The sequence below is a fragment of the Ischnura elegans genome, chromosome 5 (assembly GCF_921293095.1).
Source record: "Ischnura elegans chromosome 5, ioIscEleg1.1, whole genome shotgun sequence".
Classification (NCBI taxonomy): Eukaryota; Metazoa; Arthropoda; class Insecta; order Odonata; family Coenagrionidae; genus Ischnura; species Ischnura elegans.
The window spans coordinates 117523931-117541299 of NC_060250.1; the positions used below are offsets into that span (position 1 = coordinate 117523931).

The 17369-nt window shown below is 37.3% G+C and overlaps 1 protein-coding gene across 1 annotated transcript in view; it reads right to left on the bottom strand.

The window, feature by feature from the left end:
• Positions 1-17369, bottom strand: part of LOC124159459 — a 221636-nt gene that overhangs the window by 43226 nt on the left and 161041 nt on the right. The window contains exon 2 of the mRNA XM_046535282.1: positions 10228-10356. Coding sequence (XP_046391238.1) covers positions 10228-10356 — 129 coding nt within the window. The remainder of the gene's footprint in view (positions 1-10227; positions 10357-17369) is intronic.

The window sequence follows — 17369 nt, forward strand, 5'->3', positions numbered from 1 at the left end:
AACTCCTATGCTTGTGGCGTATAGGAACTCTGTCCCAGTCAAATGTTAAGCCGCTGTTGATACCTGACACTCTTATGCTCTCAGGGTACGTACTAACTCTCTTCGGTCCTCTAACAAAGCCTATTTTCTTCCTCCCTGTTGACAAAATACCATTCCATCACCGTTTTCAAGTAGTTCAGGGCCAAATATTTCGCCTTTAGACCCATATTTAGACATATCTAGCCTTTAGACTCCTGCTCTTTTCCAAAACTTTCCTACTTATTGGCCTAAAATAGTGACAAAATTTGCTTTTAAAATATTTAATTGCCTTATTTAGCATTACTACAGATAGTCCCTATATAGCAACTTGTCTATAGTTGTAGGAGGCATATTTTCCTAGCGTCAGATTAGGATTGTTAAGGTTCGAAATTTTGAATCGCGCGGCAGAGAGGATGAAGATGGATTAGAAGGTAAGTCGTAGAAAAGGAAGTAATGAAGAAACCGGTTTCAGGAAACCCCGAAAAAAAAGTTGGAGAATTTGGTGCACTGGTCCGGTAGATTGAATCGTTTTTAATGCCTAAACCGTTTTCTTACTGAAGCACCGTTTTCAACTGAATCGTTTTTTAGAAAAATGTTCATTGCTGAACCTGTATTCTTTCCAGAAGTAATGTTTATACACCTGAACCGTTGTTTTCTTCTGAGCCGATACGGCGTTTTCTTTTTAGCTGGTGTTTTCAGTGAACCTATTTTCTTCTTGATTGTATTATTTATTGAACTGCACTTGATTTAAAGTTATTCTGCAAAATTTTCATTTAAGCTGATTTTTGAGAAAGTGATATTTTCTCAAAAGGACTTTCTTAAAATTCTTCTTTGAATTCTTCATTGAAACGCGGGAAAGCTTTCCCAAACAAGTAAATTGAAATGAGATAAAAACCACAAGAGACATTTTTCGTTACGAAAATATTTCCTTAATTACTCACTTCCACTTGTACTACTGATTTTGATTTATGGCTGACCTTGGAGTTAGATATGTTTGTGCGAAAAAAATCAAAGATTATTGGTTCTAGAAAAATTGGGTGTTTGAATCAATTTAATTTAGGAATTCTAGTTAACTATATTTTTTAAAATGAATGAAAACATCAAATTAAAGGATTAGTGGAACCCTACATCTTCCGGGTTTTCACCGCGTTGTTTGACAACCTATGAAGAACGAACCCACAAATCAAGTGCGCCCCTGAAGACTACGAAACAACATCTAATTAAAGGATGTTGGTGGCAGACAGCGATGAAGAAGAAAGGTATGGAAGTAGTAAAAGCTTAAAGTATTTGGCTGAATAGAACAGGGATATTAGGAAAAATTAAAAGGAAATTGACTGGGGAATCAATATACTCGGTATTGTTGTGCGAGACTAGATGAAGAGGAAACTCTGACAACTGGAACGACTATAATTTGGTGAAGTACAACCGACCAGAATGAAAGGGTAAACGAATCTTTGGTAGATTGGTAGAGGTCGGTGAGGTCACCACTGCGGAGGTACCGCTAATTGGAGCGCAGTGATACACCGAAGAATTTTCTCGAGGTAAGGAAGCAGAGGAGTATGAGAATATAAAATCTTGGAAGGTCACCTTAGTCTCAAATATTAAAGAGAAAGTCACCGGCGATGTTGGAAAATCTAGGGTACTGTGGATGTAACATGCAGGTGAAGAAGATCAAAGAAAAGTGGATGGTCCACTTCACCTGGCGTAGCCAAGAAAGATCTTAACCTGGAGATGATTCTTGAGGCACAATATTTATGTTTTGTCATGGTCTTTATTTTCTTAAACGTCAGTATCAGGCGCAAGGCTCTGGATTTCATATTTTTAAGATAAAAATATTGTAGTTAGCATAGCCCATACGGTTCATGTCTTTTCGCAAACGATGCGTGAGTGGGAGTGAGAGCTGGCTTTGTTCTTGGGCGTCTGAGAATCCTGCTTCTTGTAGAATAGTTAAAATCCTTCATATGGTGATCTAATGATGCCGGCACTTGTGATGCAATTCAATTTAGTGCTAGAAAGGAGAAATATTTTTTGATGATGTAGGAAAAAAAACACTTTTTATGTTAGGATTCCTATCGACCTGCTATCACAAGTCTTAAATAATAAAATTACGATCACATTATTGTACAATAAATTTATTTTTGCCAGTGTAGCTCATTGCTTGTTCATAGTCGGCATAAAACTTTAGCATATTTCCAGTTTTCTATCGCATGAGAGCCGGGGAAGAGCAAGACATTAGCATTAAGGCATTCAAGGCGTTCATATGTGCTCCTTTATTGAAATATGTTAACAAATATGACTACCATGGAAAATTATAATATGCTTCATCACTAAATATGCATATATCCTTTTCTAAGTTTAAAAATAATATGATAAAATGTAAAAAATGTGTCACTCTGCGTATGTATTTCCACATGTAATTGCACAAAATTTATGTTGAATTAGAAAGTGTTTTAAATTTCATAATGTTAAATCGATTTCATGAATTCACGCCCGAGACAATGAATTAAATTAAAAAATAATGGTGATTGTCATTCTTCCGAGGATGTACCGGAGGCTTTACGTAATGCTTTTAGTAGTTTTTATTACGTTTATTATGTTTCGATTGACGTGATTTTGTGCGGTATTAGACTATTATATTCCAAAACATTAAGAGTATCGCTAAGCCTTACTTCAATGATAGCCACAAATTATTCTTACACGCTTTTTCTTAACTTACTTTGTCTGTTTGCCTGTTTCATCGATGTAATCTTGTGCAATTCTTCACACGCATGTTTCAGTCACGATTCCCTATATTTTCCAACCTTTCCAGTGACTTTCTCTATAATATTTGAGACCAAGGTGACCTTTCCAAAACTTACATTCTTGTACTTTTTTCGTACTTACTTTTCTCCTCTGTTACCTCAAGATAAGTCCTCAGCGAACCACAGTCTTCCTATTAGCGGTACCTAAGCGGCGGTAACTTCAATGACCTCCAACAATCCACCAAGGGCTAGTTTATCTTTTAAAGATTCTATCTTAGCTTGCTTCATCTGAGTAACAGTGTCCGGCAATACTTGGTGGAAATGTTTGATCTCCATAAGAATAAAGAACGAATGGTAAACTTCTACACCATTTTTTTATTTAAATGGACACCGACCCGGTGTCGACACGTTGTGTCATTATCAATGTACAATTTGGCCTTTCTCAGTTCAATATATACCGTCAAGCAAGAGAAGGGTGGGGTAGGGATAGAAAGGAAGTGGGGATGCCAGTTTGACTAAAAAGGTGGATAATGAGAAATCATAGCAACAAAGAAAGGGAATACATAAATGTTTTTTTTTTGACCTTCATCAACACCTGCTCCTTTCTTTGTTGCTATGTGGTGACGAGAGTCATTAGAAATAATGGTGTTGGTAAAAATCTTTTTCCTAAAAATGCCAAAATTATAACGTTCGTTAACAGTACAATGTTCAATCTGAAAAGTCAATATTATTGCCCCCATATTCCATCTTAAAATCGATATTGCCGTGTAATGAATTTAAAAGCTTTAAATAAATGTCTAGCTGTCTTACAGTGCCCGTGCATAAGCATAAAATGTCGTATAAGTATCTAAACCATGCATTCCAATCCTTGCTCACCTATCCGGCTCTTCTACACTCATTTCTAATAAACCTAATCAGAACTCTAGTATTATTCCCCAATTGAAGAAAAAAAACTTATTTTTTTTCTTTTTGGTGCAATTCATACTGTATCTTTTGTAAAAAGAATTTAAATTTTATTTCCTTGAATGCAGTATCTCGATGAGCAAGATCCTCGTCAGATTCCCACCGTGCGTTGCGCATTATCCTCGCCCTCTGGGTTCCATCTCTCGGGAACTTCTTTTTTTCCCCTCTCATTCAGGGCATCCTCATTTCCGCGATGGCTAATTGCGCAATCCGTTTCGTTCGGCGGTCGATGACGGCGAGAATTTGTGATCCACTCTTCGAATCACGGCTCGCTCCATTACCCGCATCTTTGGAACACGTTTCCCGGGTGAAGGAGGTTAATGGAGCGTGGTGCGGGTGTGATTCCGCCCTCGCTTTGATTCCAGCGGAGCGGCTTACAAGGGCTACCCCCCCGGGATTGCCCTAGGCGATGGGCGGCTCCTTTCTCTCGAGTTCATAAAAATTGTGACAGCCTCTACAGGGAGTGGGCAACTGGAACCTAAAGATTCTTGGTATCTTCATCGCTTTTATATATACATGCCTGATTTGTTTCTTCATCATTTATCAAATAAACTGAGGCAGGAGAGTAAAGGACATATTTTTAGTATAAGTAACATCACTCAAATTTCTATCTAATTAATTTCAAACCATTCTTATTTTAGTAAGAACTGCAACGCTCTTATATTCATGTCTGATTTGTTTCATCGTCATTTATCAAATAAGCAGAGACTGGAAAGTAAGGGAAATATTTTGGTATGAATAGCATGGCTCAAATTTCAATCTATTTAATTTCAAAACATTCTTATTTTAGTAAGAACTGCATCGCTCTAATAATCATGCCTGTTTTTTCTACGTCATTTATCAAATAAACTGAGGCTGGACAGTAAGGGACATATTTTTAGTATAAGTAGTATGACTCAAATTTCTATCTAACTCATTTTAAACCATTCTTATTTTACGAAGCCCTGGAGGAATCAAGGGCATTGTGTGTAGTCGCGCGCGCGGATGCAATGTTATGTAGTTCAAGGATTAAATTCACCACGAAATGATTATTTGGCATAATTGGGAAGCCAAATAATTTTTTCATGGCGAATTTCATCCTCGGTGTATTTAATATTCTAATTTTGTTGGAAAACCACGTAAAGCCTTGTTGACCTTAATTTGTAATTTGCGGTGAGTGATTATTTATATTCAGGTTATGTGAACGAATTATTGGTGTGAGATTGTTCTCAAGCATTTGGTTTCCTATAGCGTTTGTATAGAATTTAAAATGAAATATAACCGCTGTTGAAATATTATTATCTGATTAAGTGACTAAGGAAATCAAAAGCCAAAATTTGATAAAATTAAAAAAATCCGCATTAAATTTTTTGTATAGCTATTGACTATATTTGCTCTCACGCTCCTACGCGGGGTAGTATAATTGTAAGTTCTACTTTTGTGTTTAATCGCCTCATTTTTCTTTGTAATTACTTTTTTACCCGCCTATTTTATTTAGCGCCCGCATTTTTACAGATCACCTATCAAGTAACTACAAATTATCATTTCATTCTTTCTCCACATTAAAATCAGGCATTATTTTATCACATATAACCAAGTAGGTGTCTTCAGGTCCCTTTGGGTGGATATGCTTTCATTATCCGTCGTTTTTGCATTGAAAATAGCCTACTTATTCGAAGAAAACTTATTGACCTTGTCTAAAAGCTGGGCATGTTAGGCGACGACTCGAGCCTGCTGCAACATCCGTCCTTCCAATGTGGTTTTGAAATCAAGATCTTGCCATACCTACCTACTTCAATATCGTTCTGGTGTGAAGAATGTGAATCATCATCATAATCCAGTGGCATCCTTGTCATATTCCGTCGGTCAATTATTTCCGACCCCGAATCTCCATCAGCCACCCTAACTCGTGTTGGAAAAGCCGCTGACGAGATGCGGATTAGTTTGCTATTGCTCCAACACAAGGTGTCTCCATAAGTTTTAACTCGTTAAGTTCACTAGAGTGGAGGTTGTTGCGGTTCCCATTCTTAGATTACCTTTTAGATACGTACTGTTCTCCACTATGGAGACCGTCCTATTTCAGCTATCAGTTAGCCCGGTGTTAACAGGAACAGCGTTTTTTGTGTAGTGCCTGAAACTGGGGTGAATTTATTAGGAAGGTACGGATGCCAACCTCCCCTTCCGGGATGAGGAAAATAAAAGGAAAATGAATAACCATAGTCTGAATAAGTTTACTAGGTCATGATTTATTGAACTAATAATGTCGCATAGTGATAATTCTGTCTGTATAATATTATATTAGTAAATTTAAATATGGAATATGAAGGGGTGAGTGTTAAAGAGAAGCCCTCTCGAGTCGCAGGAAAAAGCCGAAATGAGGATCTGAATACGCCAAGTTGAGTAAATACTAAGTTGAGAGTGAAATATGTGCTCAAAATGTGAAATACGTTTATTTTAGCATATTGAAAATCGTTTATCATGGCTTATATCCTGCAATTCACTAAGAAATTTTGTTCACAGAGTTTGGTTTGAAATATTATGCTCGTATTTGCTATAACGTTTTTTTGGAGAGTACATTTTTTTGGCTTCAGTCAAATGAAAGCAGGCAGATCGATTAAATTATTCGGAATTGTAAAATTTCTTATAATTGATTTAATTTTGACGATGAAACGCTGCGAAATCGACTACGTTTTTTGAAATACTTTGCATTTTTGTTTAAGAAAGCCTTTTTGTAGACTGTTGACTCTCGTCTTGATCTCCTTGCTTATTGTTTTATTCCCCTCACGTTCTTTTAAAATGTGAAACTAAGCAAGTTACTTTTGTCGGAAACAATTTGAAAAGTTTTCCCTTCTTTGAGTGTACCTGAATGATGGCAGGAAAAAATTCTACTGTACATTTCATTTTATTATAGGATTCTCCAGCAAAATTTATTTAGCGCGACGTTTAAGTCGAATAACTGAATGTCATCTCTTGGTAATAAGATTTTATGCATACCTTTTCTACTTCATTTTACTTGCTTATTGCGCCGTAATGGAACCGTGATATTTTGAAACTATCGCCTGGGTTTTTTGGTTTTATTATTGAGGGCAGAATATTCGTAGTATTTGATTGAAATGTTGAACCCCGGGTTGAAATAACACCCATCCTTGGATTAATTAAGCTAAATTTCGCTTTTCATCCATTGGTGGAGAGCGTTGAACATTTTTCTTTAACTTGACCGCGATTATTCACCTTTAAAAAAAAAGCATATTTAACAACAATGTTTCATTTGCGTGAGATAAATCTTCTTCAGTTGCTGCCTAGAGTGTTCAAAGCCTCTTCTGTCTTCGCTTAGCGTTTTCCATCAATGAGGCTCCCTTGGTTCTCACTTTCGTTGACGATCCTACTAGACGCAGAATTTTTTATGCGCTGGTGCTGAACATGTGAGGTAGAAAATGACAAGAGCGCTGGCCTCCATCCAGAGATCTCTTATGTAATTTTTTCCGCGCTAGTTCAAGTATTTTGTCCAGAAAAGGTTGACCCACATTTTTTTAAATTGCGCATTTACATAAAACTCGGGTTAATATGTCTTGGGATTATAAATAATTATTTAAAATATCACTAAAGTGTATGATTCTCTGATAAAAATGATATTTTTTCTCAGGATTGTTGATGATTTGATGATTTTGATGTTGAAGTGCCGCTTTAATTTACTTTTTCCTTTTATTCATCGAATTTCCATGCGAAAAAATACATAATCTGCTCAAATTTCATGCTGTAAAATAGCCAAAGTGTTTGCTTTGGCTCACTCAAGGTTATTGAATTTTTTGCCTCCCCAAAGCAGCGAAAAGTGATAAATTAAATGAATTTAACGTCAACCATATTAAATACAAAGTTAACTTTGAATCTAACTCTCGGTGAATTGGAATCATCAGTAGCCATACAAATGCGAATTAAACAATGCTGGGGGTAATTTTATTTCATCCAGGAAAGGGGAACATTTTTTAGCACAATCGGAATATCGCACAGTCAATTTATTAGAAAATTTTTATATTAAATAATTATACTCTGGTGGCGTTCCTTTGACTTCAATATAAGTTATTTATAGCTATTTGCTTGCGTTAAATCATTGGGACGGTTGTTTTCATTCATTATATTTAATAATTACATTCATCATTTTCTTATCCTGAATATTTGGCTGCCATGTTCCATATTGAACATCGGTGGAACGTCGTTGTATTTTCATTCCAAATGGATGTGGGTAACAGTTATAGTTAACATTTGACTGATTAGTAGTTTTAAGTGATATCGTGATGATAAAGTTAATCAGCAAAACGTGAACAAAAATAGTGGAGTGCGCAGTGCCCTGTTTTTTTATTTTACGAGGGTCGTGCAATAAGTCCTTAGAATATCTTATAGATTGCACTCTTAATATCAGAAAATTATTTTTCCGAGTAAGCAACACTCTTGAGTAGTCAGTTGTTAGTGTTTCATCGGTAAACATGCCATAGGTTCATTGTTGTTGCCGATTGTAGTGAGCAACTTTCATTTGTTTATAAAAATCGATAAAAGTGAGTTTCGTGCGATGGTGAAATACTTGTTTTTGAAAGGGTTAACGGCATAAGAAATCAAATCTGAGCTGTATGAAGTTCATACCACATCTGCTATTGTGTTTTCCTTTATTTACAATTGTGTCAGTTAATTAAAACGTGGCCATACATCCAAAAAATGAACATGGTTCCGGACGCCCTGTGGAAGTGTCTACCTCAGAAATTATTGACAAAATCCAGGATAAGTTGATTTTAAGTGATAGACGAATCAACGCTCTCGATATAGTTGAGTCCACATGCATATCGCTATGCACAATAGCTTCAAGTTTGCACGAAAAATTGGGTGTGAAAAATATCTCGGCAATATGGCTGCCGCGTTTGCTCGCCGAGGAGAATAAACGAAATTGTGTGGTCAACTCCGGGGCTGCTTTGGCGCTTTTACGCCGCAATCCTGAGGATTGTCCCCATTAATATATATATTTTTATGAAACATGGATTCATCACTAAACTACAGAGACAAAAACGGTCGAAATAATGAAATTCTGAAGGTGAACAGGCTCCAAAGTAGGCGAAGATGGTCATGGCTACGACTTTTTAGTATGCATGCGAAATAATATGCATCAATTCCTTAGAAAAGAGAAAAGCGATGGCAGAAAAGTATTATACATCGTTGTTGGACCGGTTGATGGTAGAAATCAAGAAAAGCGCCCTCATATGAAAGAGAAAAAAGTTCCTCCTTCAACAAAACAATGCACGGCTGCACACATATGCCAAAATTACGAAATTAAAGTTCAAATTGTTACAAAATTCACCGTATTTACAAGATTTGACCCCCAGAAACTTTTACTGGTTTTCCAACTCGAAGAAATAGCTTTGTCAACAAAGTTTCTCGTCTAAGGAGTAGGTCATCACCAAAAAATGCCTATTTTGATGAGATCCCGAAATTCTACTCGTCGGGCGTCTTAACACGCTTGGAAAAATACTATCAAAAATTTACAGAGCTGTAAGGAGACAAAGTTGAAAAATATAAAAATATTTACCGAAAACAATTTGCTTTTCTTCCTTCTACCAAAGACTTATTGGCGATCCTCGTGCGTTTTCATTGGTACTAAACTAAGTTATCTTATAGTTTTCCTTAGTTACCAGTTTAATTCATCTTCGTATGCCAAAACTGTCCGCTTTGCATAAGTTCCCTAAACTTAGGTTTACGTCATTTGTGGGTATAATTTGATTATCCTTTTGTTTAAAGTAGGTGAACTCCAAGGTCTCAGATTCAGAACATAATAGGAGGATCGTTGACCTTATTATTATTAAAATAGGAAAATCATGAAGGAGTTCATTATTTATATCTTTCGCTAATTTAAATATTATTTACATTCAAAAGCATTATTAGTCGTAGAATTTTGCTTTCCTTCTCTTGCGAAGTTATTCATGACGGTTAGAAAGCCGCTTGAGTATACTAGACAATTTTGCATGATCAGGAATACCAAACGGAAACATGCTTTTCTCGCACTGCTTTTGTTCAAACGGCCTCGCGAAAAATCTATTTTTCCATATCAGACGCTGGGCGATTATCATGGAAGTATCAGGTCGAAAATAGCCTTTCTAGTTTAACAAAAATTCAATATTAATTTATCAAAAAAAAACAAATTAAAATCAATACAAAATAAAAACATAAATTAATTAATGGGCAAAAATATTTTAGTAACAGTAAATTTTTTTTTAAAGCGTCGAAGTTTTATTTTTTATCCCCCCCAAAAAACAGCAAAAATAATGAGTGCGAATTTAAGCCTTGGAATTTAATTTAGGATCCGTTTCTGTCTCCAGTGTGAACATATTAAGCACTTGTGCTTCCGCCAAAAAGGCTAATTTGCATCGACTCCACTTTTGCGAGCGGAGCCGATGCTCCCCGCGCTCGTCTTTTGTCTTTTTTTTCATTATTTGCTATGCGCGCCCATGCCTCTCTCTCGCGAGTAAGGTCTTCTAACAGGGCTTACCTTCCTCTTGGGGATGCAAAGGCACGTGTCTCCTCCTCCCGTCCTGTCGCCCAACCTCCCTCCTCCTCGCTCCGCATCCTCCTCGATCCGTATCACGGCCACCTCCCCATCTCCGCTTCGGGATGACATCTGCCGAGATAATGGAGAACAAGATGAGAGTCAATCTTCCGTCCGCCGGCGAAAAAAAACGTGTGTTCCCTCCCTCCATTTCTCTCCGATTAAACTGACGCTTCAAGAAGCTAGTTTCCATCGCTTGGAATCAAAAGAGAAAACAGACTCCAACAAAAAGTTAAGGATACATTTTTAAAAGCGATTTTCCGCGTATTTTTTCACCCTTGTTGATAATTATTGCCCATGGATTGCACGCATTGTTTTGAAATCTTTTTTGCTGGCAATTGGCTTTTGTACCGCCGTATAAAGTCATATGACTGGATTTTTTCTCAAGAGAAGATTTAAAATTCTTTTTGATGCTATTTAATTGTAACAATACTTATGTAATAATGACTGCTTTTATTTTTATGGCATGCATTTTTTTATTGGCTGATGGCTCAATTCTGGTTTTAATGAACATGAAGATCACCTAAAGCTCCCACTCCTTTGTTATAACCAGTTTTGCAATCACAATTTTGGGAGTAAATGAAATATTATTATTATACTGGTTTGATATTTGAATCGAAATTAAATCGAAACTTGATGCACGTACGTGGTGGAAGGGCTCCATATTAATAATGAAATACACTTTGTTTTTATAGTATATAATACATAAAAATTTATATTTTATGACCAGTTTCGGCTTTTACACCATTATCGAATACATCAAAGTCTTTCACTATTAATATAGATATTTGATGAAAAGCTTTCTCCATTTGTAGATTTTAGAATGTAGTTGTAATAAATATGCCTTCAGTTCCCAAGAAAGTATTTTGAGGATACGTAAGGGGTGGAAATATGACCTATAGAAGCGAAGCATATCCAGTTTTACTTTTGTAATGCTTGGTTTCGAAGAATGTGTAGGTGATAATGAACCAAGGATAATGATAATCTAGATGAGAGTCAATATTTTTGGGGCGAAAAATTAATTCCCCTTACCTTCTCCTTCTGATTCAAGAAGGTATCTTTTATTGGTCAAAATTTGAGAATAAATCCCCCTTTGTGAAGAGGTGTGACGACTAGATTTCTGCAAATGGTCTTTCGCATATCCTTAATTCTCTAAGCAGTGCCAATATTCTAAAATAATGTAGCATTTTTAAATGGCGCTATTTAGGGGCGTGTGTGGGATATATATTGGGGAAATCGATTAAAACTTTTCAGTAAATGAGAATTATTCTCATAAAAAACTGTCCGAATAATTTATTTTTCAATTTTAAGCTGGATGAGCTTCGACAGGATTTTGCATTATGGCTCAATACGTGGAATAATGGATACATATTCATCGAATAAGTGAACAAGTGAACGCGAGGAAAAAATCCTTATGCAGTAGGAATTAAGCGTGGAGGAGAGGGTGGCACCTTGGCACCTGGTCGAAGAGTCTCGGGTTCAAATCTCGAGTGTAGTCTTCGAAAATCCCCTTAACCCTTTCTAACCCTTAGCTGCTTCTGTGAGAAATTAAATTTCAAGACTTCTGATTTTAAAAATGTGAAATTGTTGTACTCAATCATAATTATTGTGGCAGATACGTATTTCACCATTAAACTTTACAGCACAAAAGAACACGTCGTTTAAATATTTCCTGAATAGATCTGAAAATGTATAAATTTTTATTAATTGGGTGATAATGGTTTAGTAAGTCCTCCGAGTGTGAAGAGGCCGAGGAAAAAAAACTGGCCCACCTACTCTGAATGGGTGTAATTCACAGGCCCGTAGATTAATCGGGAGTGAGCTCTACCTTCACCTATCTGAGCCAACCTTCGGATTGAATCATCCATCGTTAGTTCGCTACATAACCCATTTCCTCCCACCCTAGCCATATGGCTACATCCTACCATTCTGAGCTTGTGGGGCTCTTGAGGGACACCCGCTCTCTTTCTTGTTGCCGAATCGTCACAAATATATTGTTGAACCTTTCAATGAAATTGTTAGTTTATTTTAAAGATAGTCTAAATAAGCCCACTAGCGGAAAGAGACGACGGTGAAACAAAAATTCAATATGGACGTATATTGTCTGTAAATTACATAAAAGTATATTAAAAGTAAGCAGGAAATGGCGTTTTTTTAGCTCATTTTACATTAACTTCATCCAAAAATGTGCTCTCCGTGAATATTCATCCTTTATATGAATCACTCGTAGAATTAGAGCAACATTAGGTTCTGACCTCTTTATCACCAAGGTTAGCTATATGGCTACGCGTCATTCTGAAAAAGCAAGTAGATGTATCACCAAAATATTTCACTGGATTACTGAAGATGACCATAAAGAAAACTCATCTAAATATCTTCACAATCGCAAGCAGAATTTTTTCTGGAAGGAAATAGGTTAAAGGCCTGTGATGTTTCATTTGGTGATCCCTCGGATAGCAACATACCAGTGGCGGCTTTCCCATAAGGACTCTCGGGCACCGACCCTCCCAAATATTTGAAAAAGGAAAAAAATTAAATACCCATTCAATTGTAATTATACATTTAATTAATCAGTCTTTTTTCAATTGCATGCATTGAAAATGTAGGAAAAAACACACAAAAATACCGCGAGAAGTTCGCATTTGTAGCCACGGGGCGATGGCCAGAACGTCCCAATCCACCGCCACGCAGTTATATGAAGAGTGGTAGTGGTGGGGGCTGCTGGTGCTATGACGCGTCTAAGCCTTATGGAAGTCATGGGACGCCGCCCGTGCATGAGCGGAGCGGCGTATCTAGTGAGTTGACATCGCCGGCCGTCTGTCGGCGGCCGTATAATCTTGGTATTGCAGTGTTTTAGAATGCCTTGTTTTGGTGACCAGTTGACTTATTATGTGTAAATTGTTTTAATTTAAATAGGCCTAGTTGTAGATGAGTTGATAGAGTTAGTGATTGTCATTGTTTTAGTGCTAGTGATTGCTTTGCGTATTAGTGAATCATAATGGTCTCTAGATTGCCTTAAAAACTCAACAAAATATCAACAAATTTTGACCCCCCTGTGGAGCGTGCCCCTCCCAGTATTTGACTCACGAGCCGTCACTGCAACATACCCTACGTAATCCCTTCTATCATTCGTCTATTGTTCCAGACCTCCTTCTGCGAACACCGAGAACTCTCATTACTTTCTGCCAATCGTGTTATCAGTTTGCACGTATGCTGTGAGCTCCTCCGGATGGGTAATCGGATCGTAGGTGGGCGGGCACCCTTGCAGTCGCCGCCCGCGACCAAATCATGTCACGCAGTGAATATCCTCTTTGCGTAATATCGTTACTCGCTACTTCTAACTCACCCCGTCACCTGACGGACGTCAGAGCCGCCTTTTAGCCGTCGCATCGACTCGGAAATGTCAGTTCAGCTCGAGAGAAAGTGTCACACACTCCTAACGAGAGAACGAGAGGTTATCGATTCCGGGGCTCACCTGCACGCGTGAATGCCCATCGACTTTTTTTTTCTCCTTAATTTCTTTCGGATTGACTTTTTTTCAGCCTTTTTTTCGCAACGGAATGTTTGTGTAAGGCGTCTTTGCTTCTTTTTGAATAGCATTGGGTGCGAGTTGAAAAGGTGATCATTAGTGAAAAAATGCTAGTTTTGGTTTAGGCTCTTGTGTCATTATTTTAATCTTACATAGGGCTTAGTTTGCGTATGATGGCCCATTTTATTACTCCACGATGTACTTCTTGAGAATAAAATTTCAGTTATTGTCCTTGAGGTTAATATTAGTAAGATCTGTTATTATTATCGTGCTTCTTGGAATTTTTGAATTAATTTGAATAAATATATCAATATTTCGTTATTGGAGGGAGTCATCAAGGGTGTGCTACCAACGGATTTTTCGACTGATGATCTTGCAGGTATTTAAGGCAGAGGTTGATCCTGTTTGTCCGCTTTTCAAACAAGGTTGCAATGAGTGAGGCAAAATGAGTTGCATGAAATGTTGGTGAGGAATTTGGAGAGGCAATTATTTCATGGAAATTGGTGATGGATGGCGGGTAGCACCTCAGGGTGACAGTGCCAACTTAAGCCACATTGCATATGTCCGCATGAATGCTTCAGTTGAGTGCATGACAAGTGTTAATTGGGTGTACAGCACTTGATTCTCGATAGGGAACTTATTATATCGTGTCATTAAGGTGCGAATCGATAGATAAGCAAGAGAAATGGTAATTGTTTGATTTGAGATCTCAGTTGGCCTGGAAAGCTTAGCCATCAGAACAAAAACCGCATAATATGCAATTACGAAGTTGCTGGATATACCCTTATTCTGGCATATAGGGAGTCATGTGGTATAATAAATTCCCCTACTCCGCAGTTAATTCACACAATCATGGGCGTACCCAGCGAGGCGCAGGAGCCCCCCCCCTAGACGCAAAATCGCAAATGTCTTTAAGGAAAATAATATTTTATCAAGCAAATAATTTAAAAAAATAATAAAGAGCTGTAAAAATGTCCTTAAAATGTTGATTTTATTCACCTTTTCCATGCTTAAATCGTACCAACAACTTGAGCAACCATGGCTTTCCCCCCCCCCCCCCTAGTTTCGATCCAGGGCACGCCCTCACACACAATATGGGAAAAATTCTATGTTAGATGCAACGCGTTATGTTTGTTGCTGTACTTAACTGAATGACGGAAACATTTTGAGAAATTTTGAATATAGACCACTGAAAATAAGATGCTTATATTTGCTACATTGCTACAATTTTTTTGCAACCGTTTTTCACCTCTGTAACTTCGGAAGAGTGAGCTCTAGTTTTGACCTAAATTCCAAAATGGAGACAAATTGTATGCCAAATGAGATTATTTTGACCCGATTGCATTAAGCTGCTAGTTAGCCGGTAATTAGGAATATTGGACTTCTGAACAATGTACATCTCGCAGCCTTTTTTATTACGGGTTTGCAGCGCTTCAGTGTATAAGTTTTTTATCTTACGAATTGGAGGAAAAGCCCTTCTCCTGACAAAATCAAGAAAACTGAATTTTTTAAGTCAGTTATGAGATTATAGAACGAAAAAATTAAAAAAAAAAGAAAATGACTATTTTTTTTAAATTTTGGCAGTAACACAATGCGAGAGTTTTCTGAACTCATAAAGGAAATTTACTTTAGAAGTTATACTAATTTAGCTGTTTCAAATTATTGAATGGGAATTACCTGTTACATTATGACGGGCTTGCTTCAAACTTTTCATATAAATTGTATGTATTTCTCTAGGTGCCAGGGCCGAAATTAGGGATTTTGTCAGCGGGGACAAAGATCAGTTCTTGATCCCCCTCGCTCCCTCCCTCCCCATCCACTGAAGTATAAAAAGTTTTTTTTTGAGATGCGGTGGTTGATATTACACATCACATGTTCGCCATTAGGAAGTTTTATTAATATTATTGCTTAATAATTTATAAATAAATTATTTCTATCAAATTAGGTAATTAGAAAAATTAAATATTTCTTGAAATAAACTCAGTTTAAGAGTTTTGTCAGCAGGGGCAAAGATCAGTTTGCCGCTTTGATCCCCCCTAGCTTCCTCCCTCCCCATCCGCTAAGTATAATAAATGAAATAAAGTAACAATGTTTTATTCCACTCTTTATTTTAAATCGTACGACCCGGTTTCAACATATAGTGTTATCATCAGGGTACCTGCACCTTCACAAAAGCAATTCCACAAAATAACGGCTGAGACCTTGCCTTATATTAAAAGTATAATAAATCTATAAGTTATTTTTTGAGATGCGGTGGTTGAAATTACGCATCATATGCTTGATATTAGGAAGTTATATTAATAATATTGATTAATAGTTTAAAAATACATTATTTATATCAAATTAGGTAATTAGAAAAATTAAATATTTCTAAAAATAAACTTTTCAAAAATCTGCCACCCGGGGCAAGTGGCCCTTCTGCCCCGCCCCAGTTCCGGGCCAGCTTGGTGGAATAATCTCCTTAAGCGCATCGTGTTCGTCTGCCGGACGCTTTCCCTGTCGGCTATAATGAAGAGGAGCCATCCTCGATCGAATCCGCTGACGCCCCCCTCACTCATAAAAATACACCCCGGCGCCTCTGTCTCTTCTCCTCGAGTGGCCCGCATGCAAATGATTATCCGACGCGCTTTAATCATCAACCAACACCACCACTTCGCACGACCTCTGAGAGAGTGCGCTTGTGCTTGAAAATCTACTGGGGAGAGAGAGAGAGAGAGAGAGAGAGAGTGTGAACAACAGCTCGTAGTGAGCTCGTGATGCGGGCCTTTTGTTTCGTACCGGTCGACCTTTTTCTTTTTTCCCTTCCTCTGAGAAAATAAAGTTGGAAGTGCTTTTGTTGGATTGCCAACGAATCCTTTTGCCCGTTGAAGCTTCGGCTGTGTATATTTTTTTCCGTGCCACTGTACCTGCACGCCTGCATATCGGGAATCCTCTCTCCAATGAATCTGCTTATTTGCATCCTCGGGGATGATTATTTTCATCGCTCACTTAACGAGTGGAGGATCGAGACAAGTGATTCTCATGGGAATTTGTTAGCAATTTCAGTATGGCTCGGTTCAAATCGATATGAAGCGTTTTATCGAGGCGTTAGTTGGAATGAGATTTTATATTCTTTTATGCCTAAATTATGCAAAAAAATAAATATTGACCCCGAACCTATCCATTGTTTGTTATTTTTGGAGATCGCTTTTTTATGCAGATAAGTAGTTTTACTATTTGATTTAATTCACCATTCCATGCCACGTGTGATACCTCCTTATAGGGATGCCTAAAACTACACTGAAATTGGGAGGTGATTAAAACAAGCCAGGTTGTTGCTCCTTTCAATAAATCATTTACTGAATTCAGTCCACGAGGAAGAAAACAATAGCTGTCAACGGTAATGGCTTGCATTTTAAAACTTTAAGTTTAATAAAATGTCTTCTCGCCTGAAATCTTCAGTATTTACTAGAAAGCTGAAAATAATCGAAGACTTAGCTTTTGACAGAAATGGATAGTCTACTACCGCTATTATTTAGAGATTACTTATTAGAAGGCCGTGACGTCATGGCAAAAT